Source organism: Nerophis ophidion, linkage group LG20 (genome assembly GCF_033978795.1).
Source record: "Nerophis ophidion isolate RoL-2023_Sa linkage group LG20, RoL_Noph_v1.0, whole genome shotgun sequence".
Classification (NCBI taxonomy): Eukaryota; Metazoa; Chordata; class Actinopteri; order Syngnathiformes; family Syngnathidae; genus Nerophis; species Nerophis ophidion.
The window spans coordinates 3,514,182-3,532,252 of record NC_084630.1 but is presented as its reverse complement, the minus strand read 5'-3'; the positions used below and the strand labels follow the sequence as shown (position 1 = coordinate 3,532,252).

General features: G+C 39.0%; 1 protein-coding gene across 2 annotated transcripts in view; it reads right to left on the bottom strand.

Annotated features, from left to right (window-relative positions):
- The window catches only part of LOC133538652 (uncharacterized), a 103,279-nt gene that overhangs the window by 13,588 nt on the left and 71,620 nt on the right, over positions 1–18,071 (bottom strand). For both annotated transcript variants that reach the window (XM_061880336.1, XM_061880335.1), the window contains exons 49-59: positions 14,210–14,428; positions 13,960–14,130; positions 10,596–10,745; positions 10,450–10,514; positions 10,249–10,378; positions 8,172–8,257; positions 7,962–8,091; positions 3,092–3,282; positions 2,912–3,002; positions 2,707–2,836; positions 2,425–2,615 (exon numbers count right to left, since the gene is read on the bottom strand). In XM_061880336.1, the coding sequence (XP_061736320.1) occupies positions 2,425–2,615; positions 2,707–2,836; positions 2,912–3,002; positions 3,092–3,282; positions 7,962–8,091; positions 8,172–8,257; positions 10,249–10,378; positions 10,450–10,514; positions 10,596–10,745; positions 13,960–14,130; positions 14,210–14,428 (1,554 nt within the window). The remainder of the gene's footprint in view (positions 1–2,424; positions 2,616–2,706; positions 2,837–2,911; positions 3,003–3,091; positions 3,283–7,961; positions 8,092–8,171; positions 8,258–10,248; positions 10,379–10,449; positions 10,515–10,595; positions 10,746–13,959; positions 14,131–14,209; positions 14,429–18,071) is intronic.

Sequence of the window (18,071 nt, the reverse complement as noted above, 5' to 3'; positions counted from 1 at the left end):
TAAGTACCGCTGCGACCCAAATGGACCACTGCTGAGAAACATATTTTTTTGGCCGCCCTCTAGGGGGCGCTCACGTTCCAACGGTGCTTGGGAAATACTGAACAAATAACATATTTAGAAGTAGGGCTGGGCGATATATCGATATACTCAATGTATCGCTTGTTTGTCTCTGTGCGATTTAGAAAATGACTAAATCGTGATAGTCCAGTATACCTTCTCACGCAGTTGTTTTTAACTGCTGGCATTACACTACAGGCTCTTCCCACTCTTTGTCTCTCCTTCTTACAGACAGCAAGCGCACCTTCTTACATACGTCACATACATATACGCCCTCGCGGAGCAGAGAGGTAGCAGCATGGGTAGTGCAGCAGGGGCAGCATGGGTAACGTTAGCTGTGATGCTAGCGGAGCCGTGAGAGTGGTAATATGAGCAAAAGAAGGTGCCAATCTGGTAACAAATGAAGGAAGAATTAACTCCCAAGAAAAACAGCAGGGGGTCCATCGTCTGGCGGTGGTTTGGCTTCAAGTGGGAATATGTCGAACAGACAACCGTAATTTGTCAAGTGTGGGGCAAATGCGTTGGTACAAAAAGTAGCATTACTACTAATATGTAGCATCATTTGAAAAGTCACCTGCTAGAGCAGGGGTGCCCACACTTTTTTGCAGGCGAGCTACTTTTCAATTGACCAACTCGAGGGGATCTACCTCATTTATATATATCATTTATATTTATTTATTTATGAAAGAGACATTTTTGTAAACAAGTTAAATGTGTTTAATGATAATACAAGCATGTGTAACAAATATGGATGTCTTTCTTTCACAAAGACAAGAATATAAGTTGGTGTATTACCTGATTCTGATGACTTGCATTGATTGGAATCAGACAGTAATGATGATAACGCCCACATTTTCAAATGGAGGAGAAAAAAAGTTGTCCTTTCTGTACAATACCACATGAAAGTGGTTGGTTTTTGGCATTTAATTCATCCAGCTTCCATACACTTTACAAGAAAAACATTGGCGGCAAATTCCGTAGCTTGCTTGATTGACATTCACGGCACCCGAGGGTCTTGTGAGATGACGTTGGCTGCTGCAAGATCATTATTATGAAAAAAATGACAGAGAGGAAGGCGCGAAACACTTTTTATTTCAACAGACTTTCACGCCGTCCCTTCCGTCAAAACTCTAAAGGCCGACTGCACATTTCCTATCTTCACAATAAAAGCCCTGCTTCATGCTGCCTGCGCTAACAAAATAAGAGCCTCGGAAAGCTGGCGTGCACAAGTGATGTGCACGCCAGCTTTCTGAGGGATCGCTTGTGCACGCCAGTTTTCCGAGACTCTGTATTTAGTTAGCGCAGGCAGCATGAAGCAGGGCTTTTATTGTGAAGATAGGAAATGTGCAGTCGGCCTTTAGACCTTTAGAGTTTTGACGGAAGGTACGGCGCGAGAGTTTGTTGAAATAAAAAGTGTTTCTCGCCTTCCTCTCGGTCATATTTTCATAATAATGATCTTGCAGCAGCCAGCGTCATCTCACAAGACCCTCCGGTACCGTGAATGTCATTTAAGTGACGTCTTGGTGAAGATTGATGATCACTCATTTTTAGGTCTATTTTTTTTAAAAGCCTGGCTGGAGATTGACTGACACACCCTCCGCGGTCGACTGGTAGCTCGCGATCGACGTAATGGGCACCCCTGTGCTAGAGAATGAAGAGTGCTTACTCCCCATGTCCACATCTCCATTCGGTGCCACACGCCCACACCATCAAAATGCCAAAGCAAACATTTCCAGATCAACACCGTACGAAAAAAATATTCAACAACAAAAGGAGATAATGTCCGCAGTAAACTACCACATAGCGAAGGACGAACACTATTTGATTTCCAATTATGCAGCTCATTTTTATTTGACACCTAATTAAATATCTTGTGTGACATCATGCACAAAAGTGCACATTATTTGTTTTAAACTATTGTAGTGGCGTTCTGTACAAAAAGTGCACTTTAATTTAGTGTGGTTTGGATACGTCATCTTAGTGACATCATGCACAAAAGTGCACTAATAGCTTGTTTTAAAATGTCTCTGACAATCTCAAACTTTCTGTTTTGGAAATGACATGAATGTTTGTGCTACTGCTTAATAACTGTTTAATAAATACAGTTTTGGTCAATTGACTTAGTTGTGATTTCCTTCTCAGCATGAAAGTTTAAAATGAGCATATATTAATGCAGTATGAACAAGAATGTTTTAATGTAGACACATAGAATCCTCATACTGCCGTGATTATATGTATCAAGTGTTCATTCAAGGCTATGGCCCAAAAAATATTGAGATATTAAAAAAAGGCTATATCGCCCAGTCCTATTTAGTAGTGGTTCTTTTTGAAGCAAGTGCCATAACGTTTGGCAGGGGCCTACTGTACCTCTCGCAGCTTTTCCAGAACAATCTGAAGGTACTCGTCCTGGTCCACCTTGTCCGTGATGGCGGCCAGGTTTCCTCGGACAGTGTCAGCGCTGAGGCAGCAGTTGAACTGGTTGATGTCGTCATAATCGAAGGGGAAGGTCTCCTCAGCGATGGTCACTTGGGTGATATTGCCCACGGTGCACTCGTTAGCTAAAGTAGCGACAAAGAACAAAAGCCTGAGAACGTGGCCTTGGCAGAAGCGCATGTAAGAAGTGCACGTAAGGAGGAAAAAGGGACAGACCGACTGATCGCTTGACCTTGTTTTGATTGGACATTCTAATTGCCGTCTTCAAGCTCTTCAGCTTCTGTCGATCCACGCGCATTCGCCTGAGAGCTTTCAGGAAGTCCTTCAGGAAACTCCTCTTTGTTGACTTCACCAGAAAAAGAGCACAGACACATAAACACTAACCCTGTGCATCAAACAAATGCAGACATTGGCTAAGTACTTTGTCAAAGTTTTTGTAGAAGTTAGAAGTCAGAAAAAGAGGCAATAGTCCAAGATCCTCCAAGGTGGCTTTGGTCCATGTTGATGGAGGGCTGGATACAAAAAAAAAGTGTTCTCATCTCATTAAAAATATACCAGTACACCAAAATTTGACTTCGGACTATCCTTGTCGCTGTCGTACCCAAGTGGCGTGTTTCCGCTTTGCAGAAGAGTTTCCACAGCAGCGGCTTGATCGGCCGTGAGGTCTGAGCATTGCTGCAGCTTGTCCAGGATGGACGAATCGGAGGTGCTGATGTAGGAGCCATCCAGGATGCAGCACATGTTTCCAAGCACCGATATGTGGTCCTTGGTCAGGCTGGTGCTGGTGATGGCCTTGGAAGAAGCAGTGATATAAGACATATGACATAAGACTTCCACGTTCTTGTCAAGAGATTCATTTGAAACTAGTGTAAAGAAACTAGGATTTTACACAGAAAGGAAGTACATCCAAGCCTCGGCTGAAACAACCAGGGCCGCCCCAGGCTAAATTGAAGTCTGCGGCAGAATTTTATTTGGAACTGAATCCCTATTTACAAAAAATGTTCACTTTTGTTTTTAAATCAAATTTGAATTAATTTAATGCATGTTTCAGACAAAATATCTTTAGGGGGATTATATTGTTTTTGGTAACTGATTTGTTTAAAAGTTAAAGTTAAAGTACTGGGGGTGTGGGAAAAAATTGATTCGAATATAAATCGACTCGAATACGTTGTGCGATTCAGAATCGATTCCCATTTTTTTTTTAAATCGACTTTTTTAAAATAATTTTTTTTTTAATTATTATTATTATTTTTTTTTAATCAATCCAACAAACCACTACAAAGCAATACCATAACAATGCAATCCAATTCCAAAACCAAAGCTGACCCAGCAACACTCAGAACTGCAATAAACAGAACAATTGAGAGGAGACACAAACACGACACAAAACAAAACAAAAGTAGTGAAACAAAAATGAATATTATCAACAACAGTATTAATATTAGTTACAATTTCAGCATAGGAGTGACTAAAAATCCCTCATTGACATTATCATTAGACATTTATAAAAATAGAAAGAACAATAGTGTCACAGTGGCTTACACTTGCATGGCATCTCATAAGCTTGACAACACACTGTGTCCAATGTTTTCACAAAGATAAAATAAGTCATATTTTTGGGTTCGTTTAATAGTTGAAACAAATTTACATTATTGCAATCAGTTGATAAAACATTGTCCTTTACAATTATAAAAACTTTTTTTTTTAAATCTACTACTCTGCTTGCATGTCAGCAGACTGGGGTAGATCCTGCTGAAATCTATGTATTGAATGAATACAGAATCGTTTTAAATCGGAAAAATATCGTTTTTGAATTGAGAATCGCGTTGAATCCAAAAAATCCATACATTATCCCCAAGAATCGATATTGAATCGAATCGCGGGACACCCAAAGATTTGCAGCGCTATAAAGTACCAATGCAGTCTCCGCCCTTCTGATGCCAACCTCCTCTCCCCACCACTCAGAACCAAGCTCTGAACCTGGGGTGATAGAGCCTTCTCCATCGCTGTTCCCACCCTCTGGAACTCTCTTCCCAAACCCATCCGTGACTGCACAGACCTTCCTACCTTCAAAAAACTCCTCAAAACACACCACTTCAGATCTGCTTTTAACCTGTGATTAGTGTTCTGTGTCTTGTACTGTCCCGCTTTGTAAATCTCCAGTGTTATTATGTATTTTACAATGTACTACTCTTGTATTTCCTGTATTATATATTATTACTGTGAACTGTATTATGTTAAAATTTTTTATCCTGTAAAGCGGGGGTTCTCAAATGGGGGTACTTGAAGGTATGCCAAGGGTACTTGAGATTTTTTTTAAATATTCTAAAAATAGCAACACTTCAAAAATCCTTTATAGATATATTTATTGAATAATACTTCAACAAAATATGAATGTAAATTCATTAACCGTGAAAAGAAATGCAACAATGCAATATTCAGTGTTGACAGCTAGAATTTTTGTGGACATGTTCCATAAATATTGATGTTAAAGATTTCTTTTTTTGTGAAGAAATGTTTAGAATGAAGTTGATGAATCCAGATGGATCTCTATTACAATCCCCAAAGAGGGCACTTTAAGTTGATGATTACTTCTATGTGTAGAAATCTTTATTTATAATTGAATCACTTGTTTATTTTTCAACAAGTTTTTAGTTATTTTTTCCAGATAGTTCAAAAAAGACCACTACAAATGAGCAATATTTTGCACTGTTATAAAATTTAATAAATCAGAAACTGATGACATAGTGCTGTATTTTACTTCTTAAACCTTTTTTTTTTCAACCAAAAATGCTTTGCTCTGATTAGGGGGTATTTGATTTAAAAAAAAATTTCACAGGGGCTACATCACTGAAAAAAAGGTTGAGAACCACTGCTGTAAAGCGTCTTTGAATGCACTGAAAAGCGCTATACCAAATAAAATGTATTAACATTATTATTATTATTATTAATGATTGTCACACACACACTAGGTGTGGTGAAATGTGTTCTCTGCATTTGACCCATCCCCTTGTTCACCCTCTGGGATGTAAGGGGAGCAGTGAGCAGCAGCGGTGGCCGCGCCCAGGAATAATTTTTGGTGATTTAACGCCCAATTCCAACCCTTGATGGTAAGTGCTAAGTAGGGAGGTAATGGGTCACATTTTTATAGTCTTTGGTATGACTCGGCCGGGGTTTGAACTCACAAACTACCAATCTCAGGGCAGACACTCTAACCACAAGGCCATCTAATTTGAATTCAATTACATGCATGTTTCATACTAAATACGTTTATGGGGATTATATTGTTTTTGGTAGCTGATTTGTTAGTGCAAAATAATGCATAATTAAAACAATGTACAAACCTCCTTTACTTTTTTTGGGGAATTCTGCGTACCACTCAAAATCTCCTATGTAAGACAAAAACATTTTTCTTTTTCTTTATGCAAAATAACTCATACAAGTGACTAACAACGCAGCTAATGAGAGTATACTGTTCCACCCATCAAACCCTCTAAAGAAACATCGAAAAACTGCCAACAATACGACATTTACATCTCGTGGCCTGAATAATAACGTTAGCGATATTGTTGTTATAAGCGCTAATGCAGACAAAACTATTTTTAGCGGCGCTGTGGTAGAGCTAACTAACTTCTACATCTATTGACATTCTGAGCTGCTACATTGCCCCTGAGTTGGTAAAAAGTAATTCTAAACTCATTCTAAAATCATGCTTCTCACCTGGATAATATAATTTCGTGGCCATAAACCCAGAAGTTGGTAATTTTTATATTCAACTTGGACCCAGAAATTGCAAGAACGGCACAAAAAGATGCTCTTTTATGAAGATTATGAATAATTCTTCATCTAAACAGGAATATATAAACGTACCTTCAATTGGCATACTAGTGGGAGCAGACATTGTACAGTAAGTGATTATTTCATTATGTTTGTAGTTTGTATTTCTTGTTTAGAACTTAGCAATGCTACTACATGATGCTTAGTGTTTCACCAAAGCTGGATCTATCTAGCACACAGCTTCTAAAATTTGTAGCTCATCTTCCTTATATTCAAGCTAAAAAATATAAGATTCGGGATCATCATTCGTCCCAAAATAGTCTTTGTTGTCTTTCCCCAAGTCTGAGGTGGGTAGTAGTGTTGTTGATGTTGAAGGGTAAAACAAACGCTGTGATGCGTCTTGTGAAATAATACGCTGTCGTATGTTTAAAATGTAACATAAATATTACATGTTATTATAAATGTGCCAGTTACTACATTAAATATATCCTTATAGTGTGGTATTTAAAAAAGGCTTTTGAATGTGTTTTTAGAGCATTTTACAGGCGAAATAGAGCGACTCTAATTGGCTCCATTGTTAGCTGACTTTTGCTAGTGTTTATTTACGAATTACTGTAGAAATGCATTAAAAAGGAAAGATGTGTTCTTGTCTTATAAAAATGGGACCCATTACCTCCCTGCTTGACACCCAGCATCAAGGGTTGGAATTGTTTTTTGTTTTTTTTAGACTTCCTTTTTATTGTTATTCACATTTGAACTTTACAGCACAGATAAGAACGAAATTTCGTTACATAAGCTCATGGTAGTGCAGGATAAAAAAAAAATCAATAAGGTGCATATATAATTAAATAAATGTAAAAAAAATAATATATATATATATAATAAATAAATATATACAAATAAATAAATAGATTACTGTACAGATAAACATATTGCACTTTTTCACATGCGTCCACGTCTATGGATGTATGTTATATTGTCTTTTTTAATTCTAGCGAGTTAATCCATTTTGTGGGGAGTTGAGGAGATAATTTAATTACGATGCGTTTAAGAGTCTTACGGCCTGAGGGAAGAAGCTGTTACAGAACCTGAAGGTTCTGCTTCGGAGGCTGTGGGGTTAACTCACAAAAAATTATTCCTGGGAGCGGCCACCGCTGCTGCTCACTGCTCTCCTCACCTTCTAGGGGGTGACCAAGGGTGATTGGTCAAATGCAGAGAATAATTTTGCCCCACCTAGTGTGTGTGTGTGTGGCAATCATGGGTATTTTAACTTCAACTTACCGGTACATAAGGATTGTAAATTATTGGCAAAATTGCAAAAAAAAGTGCATTTCCCCTTTAACCTCAACCATTGATTGATTGATTGATTGATACTTTTATTAGTAGATTGCACAGTACAGTACATATTCCGTACAATTGACCACTAAATGGTAACACCCGAATAAGTTTTTCAACTTGTTTAAGTCGGGGTCCACGTTAATCAATTCATGGTAACCAATGTGGTTATGTGAAGAAATTTGTGGTATAATTTAACATGAAGTGACATGTCATTCCTTAATTGACATTTTAAATGCTCTTGTTCAAGCAAAATGATGCCTCCCCATGAATCGCAGTGCTCTACGTACGCCACAGAATCCGCGTATAAGGAGGGGCGGCCCCTGCCCACAGCCTCTCAGTTTTGTCTCTGCACTCACCAGACAGCTCCTGGCGTTAGAAAACAATTCATTCCTTTTGTAGCGGAGCTCTGGGGAGAAGACGGAGAAGTCTGCCTCCGACAGCTCCTCAAAGTATGACTTGCAGCTGGCCAGCGGCACCAAGGAATAGCTGCAGAGGGAAAATATTAACCTAACATGAGCACTGCATACAAGCCAGAGTCAGGATGAAGATAACAATGATGTACTTACTCGTAATACAGCAGCACATCTGGAGGGTAAAGGTCAAAACTGGTGACATCTGCCTCCTGTCTGATGTGGTTGTACATGCAGGTTAGCTGTTTGTTGGAGAGAAAACAATTCAGGTTTGTATTTAAATGTGTGACCAGAATATGAGCTACATTCTATTTATTTGAAAGTAACTTTGACCTAACATGTTGCAAGACAGTATACCGTATTTCCATGAATTGCCGCGTCAAAATCGCTTCCCAAAATAATTAGCGCATGCTTAGTATTACCGCCTGGTCAAACTCGTGATGTCACGAGTGACACTTCCCCTGTCATCATTTTCAAAATGGAGGAGGCTGATTTCAATACCGGTAATTTGAAATCGCATAAAGGGAAGAAGATTAAGAGCTATTCAGTAGGATTTAAGGTCCAAGCTTACATCACACTCAAATTTTACTGCATACCTTTGGTAAGTGCCGGAGTGAGAAGAGGTTTTAAAATAATTAGCGCATGCTTACATTTACCGCATGCCTCTGGTAAGCGCAGGAGTGAGAAGAGGTTTTAAATTAATTAGCGCCCCGGCGGCAAATCAAGGAAATACGGTATGTGGAGAAAGTTGATTACGCTTTTTCAGACTATTTAATGAGAAATGTCTACAAACTTGACTGCATGTACACTTTTAATACATTGTTAAAGGAAGCAATTCTTGTTTTATGGAGAATAACCCAATTTATTTGGAATGATATCAGCAGAGCCAAAGGTCAAATGTTATCAGCACATCAGGTGTCCACTAGCCTCAGTTTTCTATGTCTGACAAAGAACACTAATGATTTTAGAGTATTGCTCTATAACACTTGTGATGTATATTATGGCTGAATATTTAAATAGGGCTATCTAATTAGTATGGGTGTGAATCTTTGAGCAACTAAAAATTGGATCCGATTTGGATTCTTGGGGTGACGATTTGATTTAAACTGATTCTCGCAATGTATAATGAAACTTTTTCAAAGCAGGTTAGAATATCATATCCTTCTGGTTGCATGGAGATGGCCTAAAAACAACTTTTTAATTTTTGATTTTAAATTTTGTGTGTTCTTATATATTTTTTGCAAATGGAAAAAAAAGTTTTTTAGTGAGAAATGTTTTTTTAGTCAATTTTTGAAAATTAGGAATCGATTTTGAATCGGAATGAATATAAATCGATTGAATAGATTCTTTAGCGCATCCCTACTAATTAGTAAAAGTAGTAATCTTTGGGAATTGCATGATTCGATTCCATTCAAATTCAGAATTGATTCTGAATTCAACATAATTTTTGTAGATTAATAATTGGCTTATAAACTATAATAGAACATTTTCAAAATGGGTTACAGGTAAAAAACAACATTTTCTTGCTGCTGACATCCAACCTTTACACGCAGTGTTAGCCTAAAACACGTTTAAAAAAAATATATATTTTTTTAACATTTTATCCACAGAAATCCGAAAAAGAGCAGTCCCTACTCCAACCCAATCACAGCTTTATAATCCTTAAAATTGACATTTACAAAGCAATTAGAAAGACATACAAATACAATGATAAAAACAATTTTAATAAAAATGAATAAAAGCAAAAGTATCAATAATAACAATAATATGATCAATAATAGTTGTTTAATGTTTTTAATGTAAAAAAATATTCTTAAAAAAAAAACCATTTGCAATGAAAAAAGAACACCATTAATTAAAAAAAAAATATATGAATAATTATGAATCAATTTACAATCGGAAACGATAATTAATTCCAATCTGGATTCAAATATATTTCTTACAGTAACTCCATTAAATAAACATTAAGAGTCGTGGCTGCAATTTAATTTCATTCATAATTTTCATTTCATAATCATCTTATCTTATCCATCTTTGTTGTTGTTTTTATCCAATTTGATTTTATTGTTTTGATTTTGTAGTGTCCTTGAGTGCCCAGAAAGGCGCATTATAAGTAAAATGTATTATTATTATTAATAGTAGTAGTAGTACGAGTTAATTGAGAATCCGTCGAGGAGTTCCAATGTAATCCTGCCAAGACAAATCCCAAAGTTAGCATAACTTTCTCTCTCACCTGAGTCTCCACTAGAGTGACCTTGTTGGTGCCTCTCCTGCGGCACGCTTTGATTAACGCGATCACTTGCGACTTTTGAAAAGTCCTCACCGCGGTGCACGTGAAGCCTTGCAGCACAGATGACGACAAACTGCATACAAACGTGCACTGTCGGTCATCTTAATATTTGAAGACGAACAGAAAAAAACCCTACAAACTTACTTGTCCGGACTTCCTAGCATTTCCGTCGCTGTTAGGATGGCTACCACCTCAAAGAAGAGCTCAGCCTATAACAACAACAAAACATCATAATAAGACGTGTACAGTAGCAACGATTGTGAACATGCATTTATTTCAGGATTTCCCACCTGCGTGCGTCTCCATTTCTTCCTGTTGAGCTCGCCAATAATGTTCTCATTTGAGCTAAAGCCCAGCAGCAGAGTGGGAGGGATCTCCGTTGCCAAATCGTCCGGAACGTTCTTTATGATAACGTCACTATTGCTGTTGAGTAAGATGATCTAGGGGCAAACAGATTACACCATTAAGTAAACTCCAGGATAGTGATACAGTCTACTAGCCCGTCTATTTGCGAACTTTTCGTTTTATAAAGTTTTCGGTTGAGCCTAATATGCCTCTGTGTGCGAACCATGTCTCTGTGTAAAAACACTTCATTTGTTCATTCATTTTGTGTTCCACTTGCATCCATTGTTGTACTGCTAGTCAGCACCCGCGGCTCTAGAGCTGCATGCAGCTCTTTAGCGCCGCCCTAGTGGCTCCCTGGACCTCTTTCAGAGATGTGTGGAAATGGAAAAAGATGAAGAAAAAACGCTTGCATCCATTGTTGGACTGCTGGTCAGCACCCGCGGCTCTAGAGCTGCATGCAGCTCTTTAGCGCCGCCCTAGTGGCTCCCTGGACCTCTTTCAGAGATGTGTGGAAATGGAAAAAGATGAAGAAAAAAAACATTTTTTTTTGTTTTAGTACAGGGGTCTCAAACATGCGACCCGCGAGACGTTATTTTGCGGCCCCCACCTTAATATGAAAGTTTAATGTTAGTGCGGCCTGCAAGTTTTATATGAATGGCGCTTGATAGCGTTGTGTTATTTGGGTCCAAAATAGTAACGACCTGGTCGCATGGTGATGCGGATTCGTTCTCCCAGGAATGTAGACGAGGCTCGGACACAGCGTGACGGTAGGAAATAATTCATTTAGGCAATAAATAGGGCGGGAAACAAATCATAGCACGGAAGGCAAAAAGCTAAGGGGGCTAGCGTGGGAGCTAGCAAACAAAATGGGCTTAGCATGGAAGCTAACATAAACGAAAGAGCCTAGCGTGGAAGCTAGCAGGTAGCGAGCAGGAAAACAGAATTCGTTGTTGTATGAAAAGAAACTAGGAAGCCAGACTGACTGACGGGAGAAGGCAGGCTTAAATAATGACCATGTCTCTGTGTAAAAACACTTCATTTGTTCATTCATTTTGTGTTCCGCTTGCATCCATTGTTGTACTGCGACTCTAGAGCTGCATGCAGCTCTTTAGCACCGCCCTAGTGGCTCCCTGGACCTCTTTCAGAGATGTGTGGAAATGGAAAAAGATTTAAAAAAAACATTTTTTTTTGTTTTAATACAGGGGTCTCAGACACGTGGTCCGCGAGACGTTATTTTGCGGCCCCCACCTTAATATGAAAGTGTAATGTTAGTGCGGCCTGCAAGTTTTATATGAATGGCGCTTGACAGCGTTGTGTTATTTGGGTCCAAAATTGTAACGACCTGGTCGCATGGTGATGCGGATTCGTTCTCTCAGGAATGTAGACGAGCCTCGGACACAGCGTGAAGGTACGAAAGGATTTATTTAGGCAATAAATCAGGCGGGAAACAAATCATAGCACGGAAGGCAAAAAGCTAAGGGGGCTGGCGTGGGAGCTAGCAAACAAAAAGAGCTTAGCATGGAAGCTAGCATAAACGAAAGAGCCTAACGTGGAAGCTAGCAGGTGGCGAGCAGGAAAACAGAATTCGTTACTTGTTGTATGAAAACAAACTAGGAAGCCAGACTGACTGACGGGAGAAGGCAGGCTTAAATAATGACAGTGATCACAAAACAGGTGTGCGTCCGGAACAAGCGGCAGGTGAAAATAATATGTAACTATGGTAACCAACTGAGGCGTGCACAAACAGGAACCGAAGGAGTCTAAAACCAACAGAAAACACAAAAAGACTCAAAAATCTTATCATAATATGATCCGGGCAGCGGATCATAACACAAAATGGCTCTGTCAACGTTCTGGGTTGCCTACCCCTGCGTTAGTGGAAAAGCGGCAAATGAGTGAAAGCAACAGAGACGTTGCCATGGAGACGGGGGTTTTCTTACATACATGGCTGCAGTCACACCGCGACAGTAATAACAGTCCTCGATAACCTGGACCTATTCAAACCGTTATTTATTTTTTTATTTTATTTAATTTGCATTGCCTCACATTTCTTGATTCTCATTTTGTTCATTTATATTTTGATTATAATTTGAGTTGAAAATAAAAATAAAGACATTTAAAAATACTTTTTTGTAAGAAATCTTTTCTTGCGGGCCCCCAGGCAAATTGAGTTTGAGGCCCCTGTTTTAATATATTTTCTGTAGGAGAACAAACATGACACAAATTTTCTTAATTGGTAGAAATCCCACTGTTTATGTTGTACATGCTTCACTGATGAAAGTATTTGGCAAGCACCGTTTGGTCCTACGAATTTCAGTGATCCTTGAACTCATCGTAGTTTGTTTACACATAAAACTTTCTCCGATGCTGTCACAGAAAGACGTGTTTTATGCCATATTATAACTGTATTAGGGTTGTACAGTATACCGGTATTAGTATAGTACCGCAATACTAATGCATCATATTCGGTACTATACCGCCTTTGAAAAGTACTGGTCCATAATGATACCAAGTACAGTAGCGTATCTAGTCGATACTACTATGATTACGTCAATATTTTTTGGCATCACAACATCTTTTTTGTTTTTTTAAAATGTATATTATATTTATAAACTCAGGAAATATGTCTCTGGATACACGAGGACTTTGAATATGACCAATGTATGATCCTGTAACGACTTGGTATCGGATTGATACCCAAATTTGTGGTATCATCCAAACTAACATCAGAAGAATATGTGATTATTGCATTTTAACAGAAGTGTAGATATAACATGTTAAAAGAGAAAGTAAGCAGGTATTAACAGTAAATGAATAAGTAGATTAACCATTCATTTTCTACTACTTTTCCTTAATAATTTGGGAAAAATAATAGAAATGATAGAAAAATAGAAAATGACACAATATGTTACTGCATAATTCAGCAGCTAAATTAGGAGCCTTGGTTTGCTTACTTACTAATAAAAGACAAGGTGTCTTGTATGCTCACTATTTTATTTAGCGACAAACTTGCAATAAGAAACATATGTTTAATGTACAGTAAGATTTTTTGTTAAAACACAGGCAATAATGCCATTTTGTGTGGTCCCCTTTACTTAGAAAAGTACCGAAAAGTATCAAAATAATTTTGGTACCGGTACCAAAATGTTGGTATCAGGACAACACTAAACTGCATGTATATTTAAAATAAATTAAAAACATAGCCATTAGTGTGAATAATTAAAATTAATCCACAACCTCCCTGTGATTAATGTGACTAAAAATGATATCGCTTGACAGCACTATTAGGAATCCATTAAAGTGTCATACCTGCGACACAAAGACCTGGCGGATGATTGGCGAGGCTGTCAAGAGGTGCGACAGGAATGACGGGTTCTGGGATGCGTTGATCAACTGAGAGCTGCTGATGTTGATGAAGATATTAGCGGGTACGCCGATGATAAGAGAGCCCAGCTCAAATAGCGATGATGCGTTATTGATCTGTTAGGAAAAAGAAGACGTCATGTTGGCCGTGAAGTCACACATTTAAACCAAGTGACGTCTAAACCGAGGAGGACACCTGAATGAGCCCGGAGGATATGAGAGACAGAATAATGGCTTTGGCCTGGCCTTCGTTCCAGTCGGACACGTTGGCAAGGGTGTCCAGGGAGGCGTGTAGGTCTTCAGGTTTGATGGTTTGGAGCTGGCCCTCGGACATGCCAACGCTTTCACTGCCGAGGGCTGCGATGGCTGACGCGTCAATCGTGTTCCCAAAGTTACTCGCCAAAGCAGAAGACACCTGTCATGATTTCATTTAAAAATGTTTGAAACATTAGTAAGCTCAAAACAGACATTTTGTATAATTTATCACAGAACAGTTCCTACATTTTTAATAACATGACTTGGACACGCTCTGATCATAATGCCTCAAAGATAGAGAATTATAGAAGTCTTAAATATTCCATGAAGCACACTGTTGGGGCGCCCACTTAAGCGCACATACATACACATATATGGATCTAATGGATCCCTGGACCTCTTTCAAAGATGTGTGAAAATGGAAAAAAATCAAATATATTTTTTGTGTTAATACATTTTCTGTGGGAGAACAAACATGACAAAAACCTTCCTAATTGTCAGCAATCCCGCTGTTTATGTTATACATGCTTCACTGATGAGAGTATTTGGCAAGCACCGTTTTGTCCTACTAATTTCAGCGATCCTTGAACTCATCGTAGATTGTTTACATGTACAACTTTCTCCGATGCTGCCACAGAAGGACCTGTTTTAAGCCACTCCTTTTTTGTCTCATTTTGTCCACCAAACGTTTTATGCTGTGTGTGACTGCACAAAGGTGAGCTTTGTTGATTTTATTGATTTACTGGAGTGCTTATCAGGCATATTTAGTCAATCCATGACTGCAAGCTAATCTATACTAACATGCTATTTAGGCTAGCTATATGTACATATTGCATCATTATGCCTCTTTTGTAGGTATATTTAAGCTCATTTAATTTCCTTTACTTATGTCCTCTGTGTATTTAATTTATTGTTACATGGCTCATGAAACATTATCTGTATGTAATATTCGCTGTATTTCTGATCGTTGTTTGTGTGCCATGGTGTTCCAGACCACAGCGAACGTTACCCAGCTTGCAAAGATTGTCATAAATCCAATAGAATAAGATGTTTCCTTTAACTTGGACGAACACACATCTATACCTTTGGCCATTCTAAGACAGTCATTTCCAGAAGTTATCTCATCCTGTGGGATGCCTCCATTGTACTAATGTTTTCCAACGTTGTAAAAATGTAAATACAACATTTCTGTCAACGAGGATTCGTGTCAGCCTTTGATAGTAGGCTAATATAGCTAATATAGATACTTACATCATGTGTTTTCTTCATTATAATATGTTTTTGGGGCTCCAGACATATTTTTTTACAATTTATTTTTGGTCCAATATGGCTCTTTCAAAATTGTGGGTTGCCGACACCTGGGTTAGCATCTTAGCCTCACAGTCAGGATTTCGAAGGTTCAAATTTCTATCTCTCCATGGAGATTGCATGTTTGTCTGGTGCGTGCGTGGTTTTCTAATCAAGAATAGATCGTCCAGAACCTAAGAGTTGGTCGTTCAAACCCTGCTCCCTCCATTCCAGCCACTGCTGTTGTGTCCTTGGGCAAAACACTTCACCACCACTGATGTATGAATGTGAATTAATAGGGGCCGGTTAAGTCGTTGGCGCAAATTAAAGTTAAAAGTTAAAGCACCAATGATTTGAATTAACATAAATGAAGGTGTGTGTTGCTAAATCCGACCTGGACATAATCTGGACTGTATATACATGCTTATTTTGAAAATTTAATTTTATTTATAGATTATATGCAATCTGTTGTTGTGTTCCCTAATTTTGAGTGTACATAGATGAAGGTGTGTGGTGCTGAGCCCGACATGGACATAATCTGGACTGGACCTGGTTTTAAGAACCCTTTAAGCCAGGGGCGCTCACACTTTTTCTGCAGGTGAGCTACTTTTCAATTGACCAAGTCGAGGAGATCTACCTCATTCCTATTTATAATTTATATTTATTTATTTATGAAAGAGACATTTTTGTTAACAAGTTAATGGTGTTTAATGATAATACAAGCATGTTTAACACACATAGATTCCTTTCTTTCATGAAGACAAGAATATAAGTTGGTGTATTACCTGATTCTGATGACTTGCATTGATTGGAATTAGACAGTGGTGCTGATAACGTCCGCATTTTCAAATGGAGGAAAAAAAAAGTCCTCCTTTCTGTCCAATACCACATGAAAGTGGTTGGATTTGGCATCTCATTCGTCCAACTTGCATACTGGTTTTTAAACACTTTGTTATGAGAGTAGCATATGTGTGTGGCCCTTTAATGTCTGGCAGCAGGTGAGTGACGTCAGTGAGTGTGCGGGTGGGCAAGCAAGTGAGAAAGCGGTCGCTGAGGGCGGGGGAGAAATACATTGGCATCAAACTCCGTAGCTTGCTAGCGTGTGAACGCTAGCTTTCTGAGACTCTTCTTTTGTTAGCACAGGCAGGATGAAACAGGTCTTTTATGGTGAAGACAGGAACTGTGCAGTCGGTGTTTAGAGTTTTGACAGTAGGTACGGAGTCTCTAGAAATAAAATGTGTTTCTCTGCGTCCGCCCTGTTAGTGATTTTTTTCTTAAATATGAGCTCGCAGCAGCCAGCGTCATCTCACAAGATCCTCGGGTGCCGAGAATGTCAAACAACTGACGAAAGTGAAGTCTTGGTATGATTGATGATTGCTCATTTTTATGTCTATTTTTTAATGCCTGGCTTGAGATCGACTGACACACCCTCCGAGATCGACCAGTCGATCGCGATCGACGTAATGCCCACCCCTGCTTTAAGCAATCTAATTTCATTGACAACCTGGTCTGGTGAAGATAAGGTCCTTTTTAAAAATAATAATAAAATAAAATAAGAATAATTTAAAACATTTTCTTGAATAAAAAAGAAAGTAAAACAATTTAAAAACATTTACATAGAAACTAATAATTAATGAAAATTAGTAAAATTAACTGTTAACGGTTAGTACTATTAGTGGACCAGCAGCACGCACAATCATGTGTGCTTACGGACTATATGCATCCCTTGCAGATTGTATTGATATACTGTATATTGTAGGAACCAGAATATTACTAACGGGAAAAAAACGACTCTTTTGTGTGAATGAGTGTAAATGGTGTAGGGAGTTTTTTGGGGGGGTTGGTGCACTAAATGTAAGGGTATCTTGTGTTTTTTAAGTTGATTTGATAAAAAAAAAAAAAAAGTACCAATGATTGTCACACACACACTAGCTGTGGTGAAATGTGTCCTCTGCTTTTGACGCATCCCCTTATTCACCTCCTGGGAGGTGAGGAGAGCAGTGAGCAGCAGCGGTGGTCATTTTTGGTGATATAACCCTCACGTGGAGAGGCGGAGCCGGTAGTCCGACAGCGAGGCAGGGCACACCATAGCCCGTTGCAAGATGGCGGCGAGGAGTCGTGGTCGGCGAGCGAGCGGCGAGGCGGGGCGCGCCGGGAGCGACGCCGCAATCGTGATTAGGTGCGCGGGTCGCCCAGCTGGCCACAATTAAATAATCATCTCTCACTGCATAAAAGGGCGACAGCCGTGAACGTGGGGGAGAGAAACGGAGAGACAGACGGAGAGAAGAGACGGAACAAGAGAGAAACGGATGCCGAGCGAAAGAGACAGCGAGCCCAAGAAAGAAGATGACGCAAGAAGGTGAAAAGCTGGAGCAGAGCAGAAGAGCGAGCAGCGGACGGCAAGGCTGAAAAGCAACCCGGAAAGACACATTTATTCTTTGAAATAAAGAAGTCTAAACCTGCTTGCCATAATGTCATTCCTTGGTGGTCCTTGGAACCCGCACGGCGACGGCTTG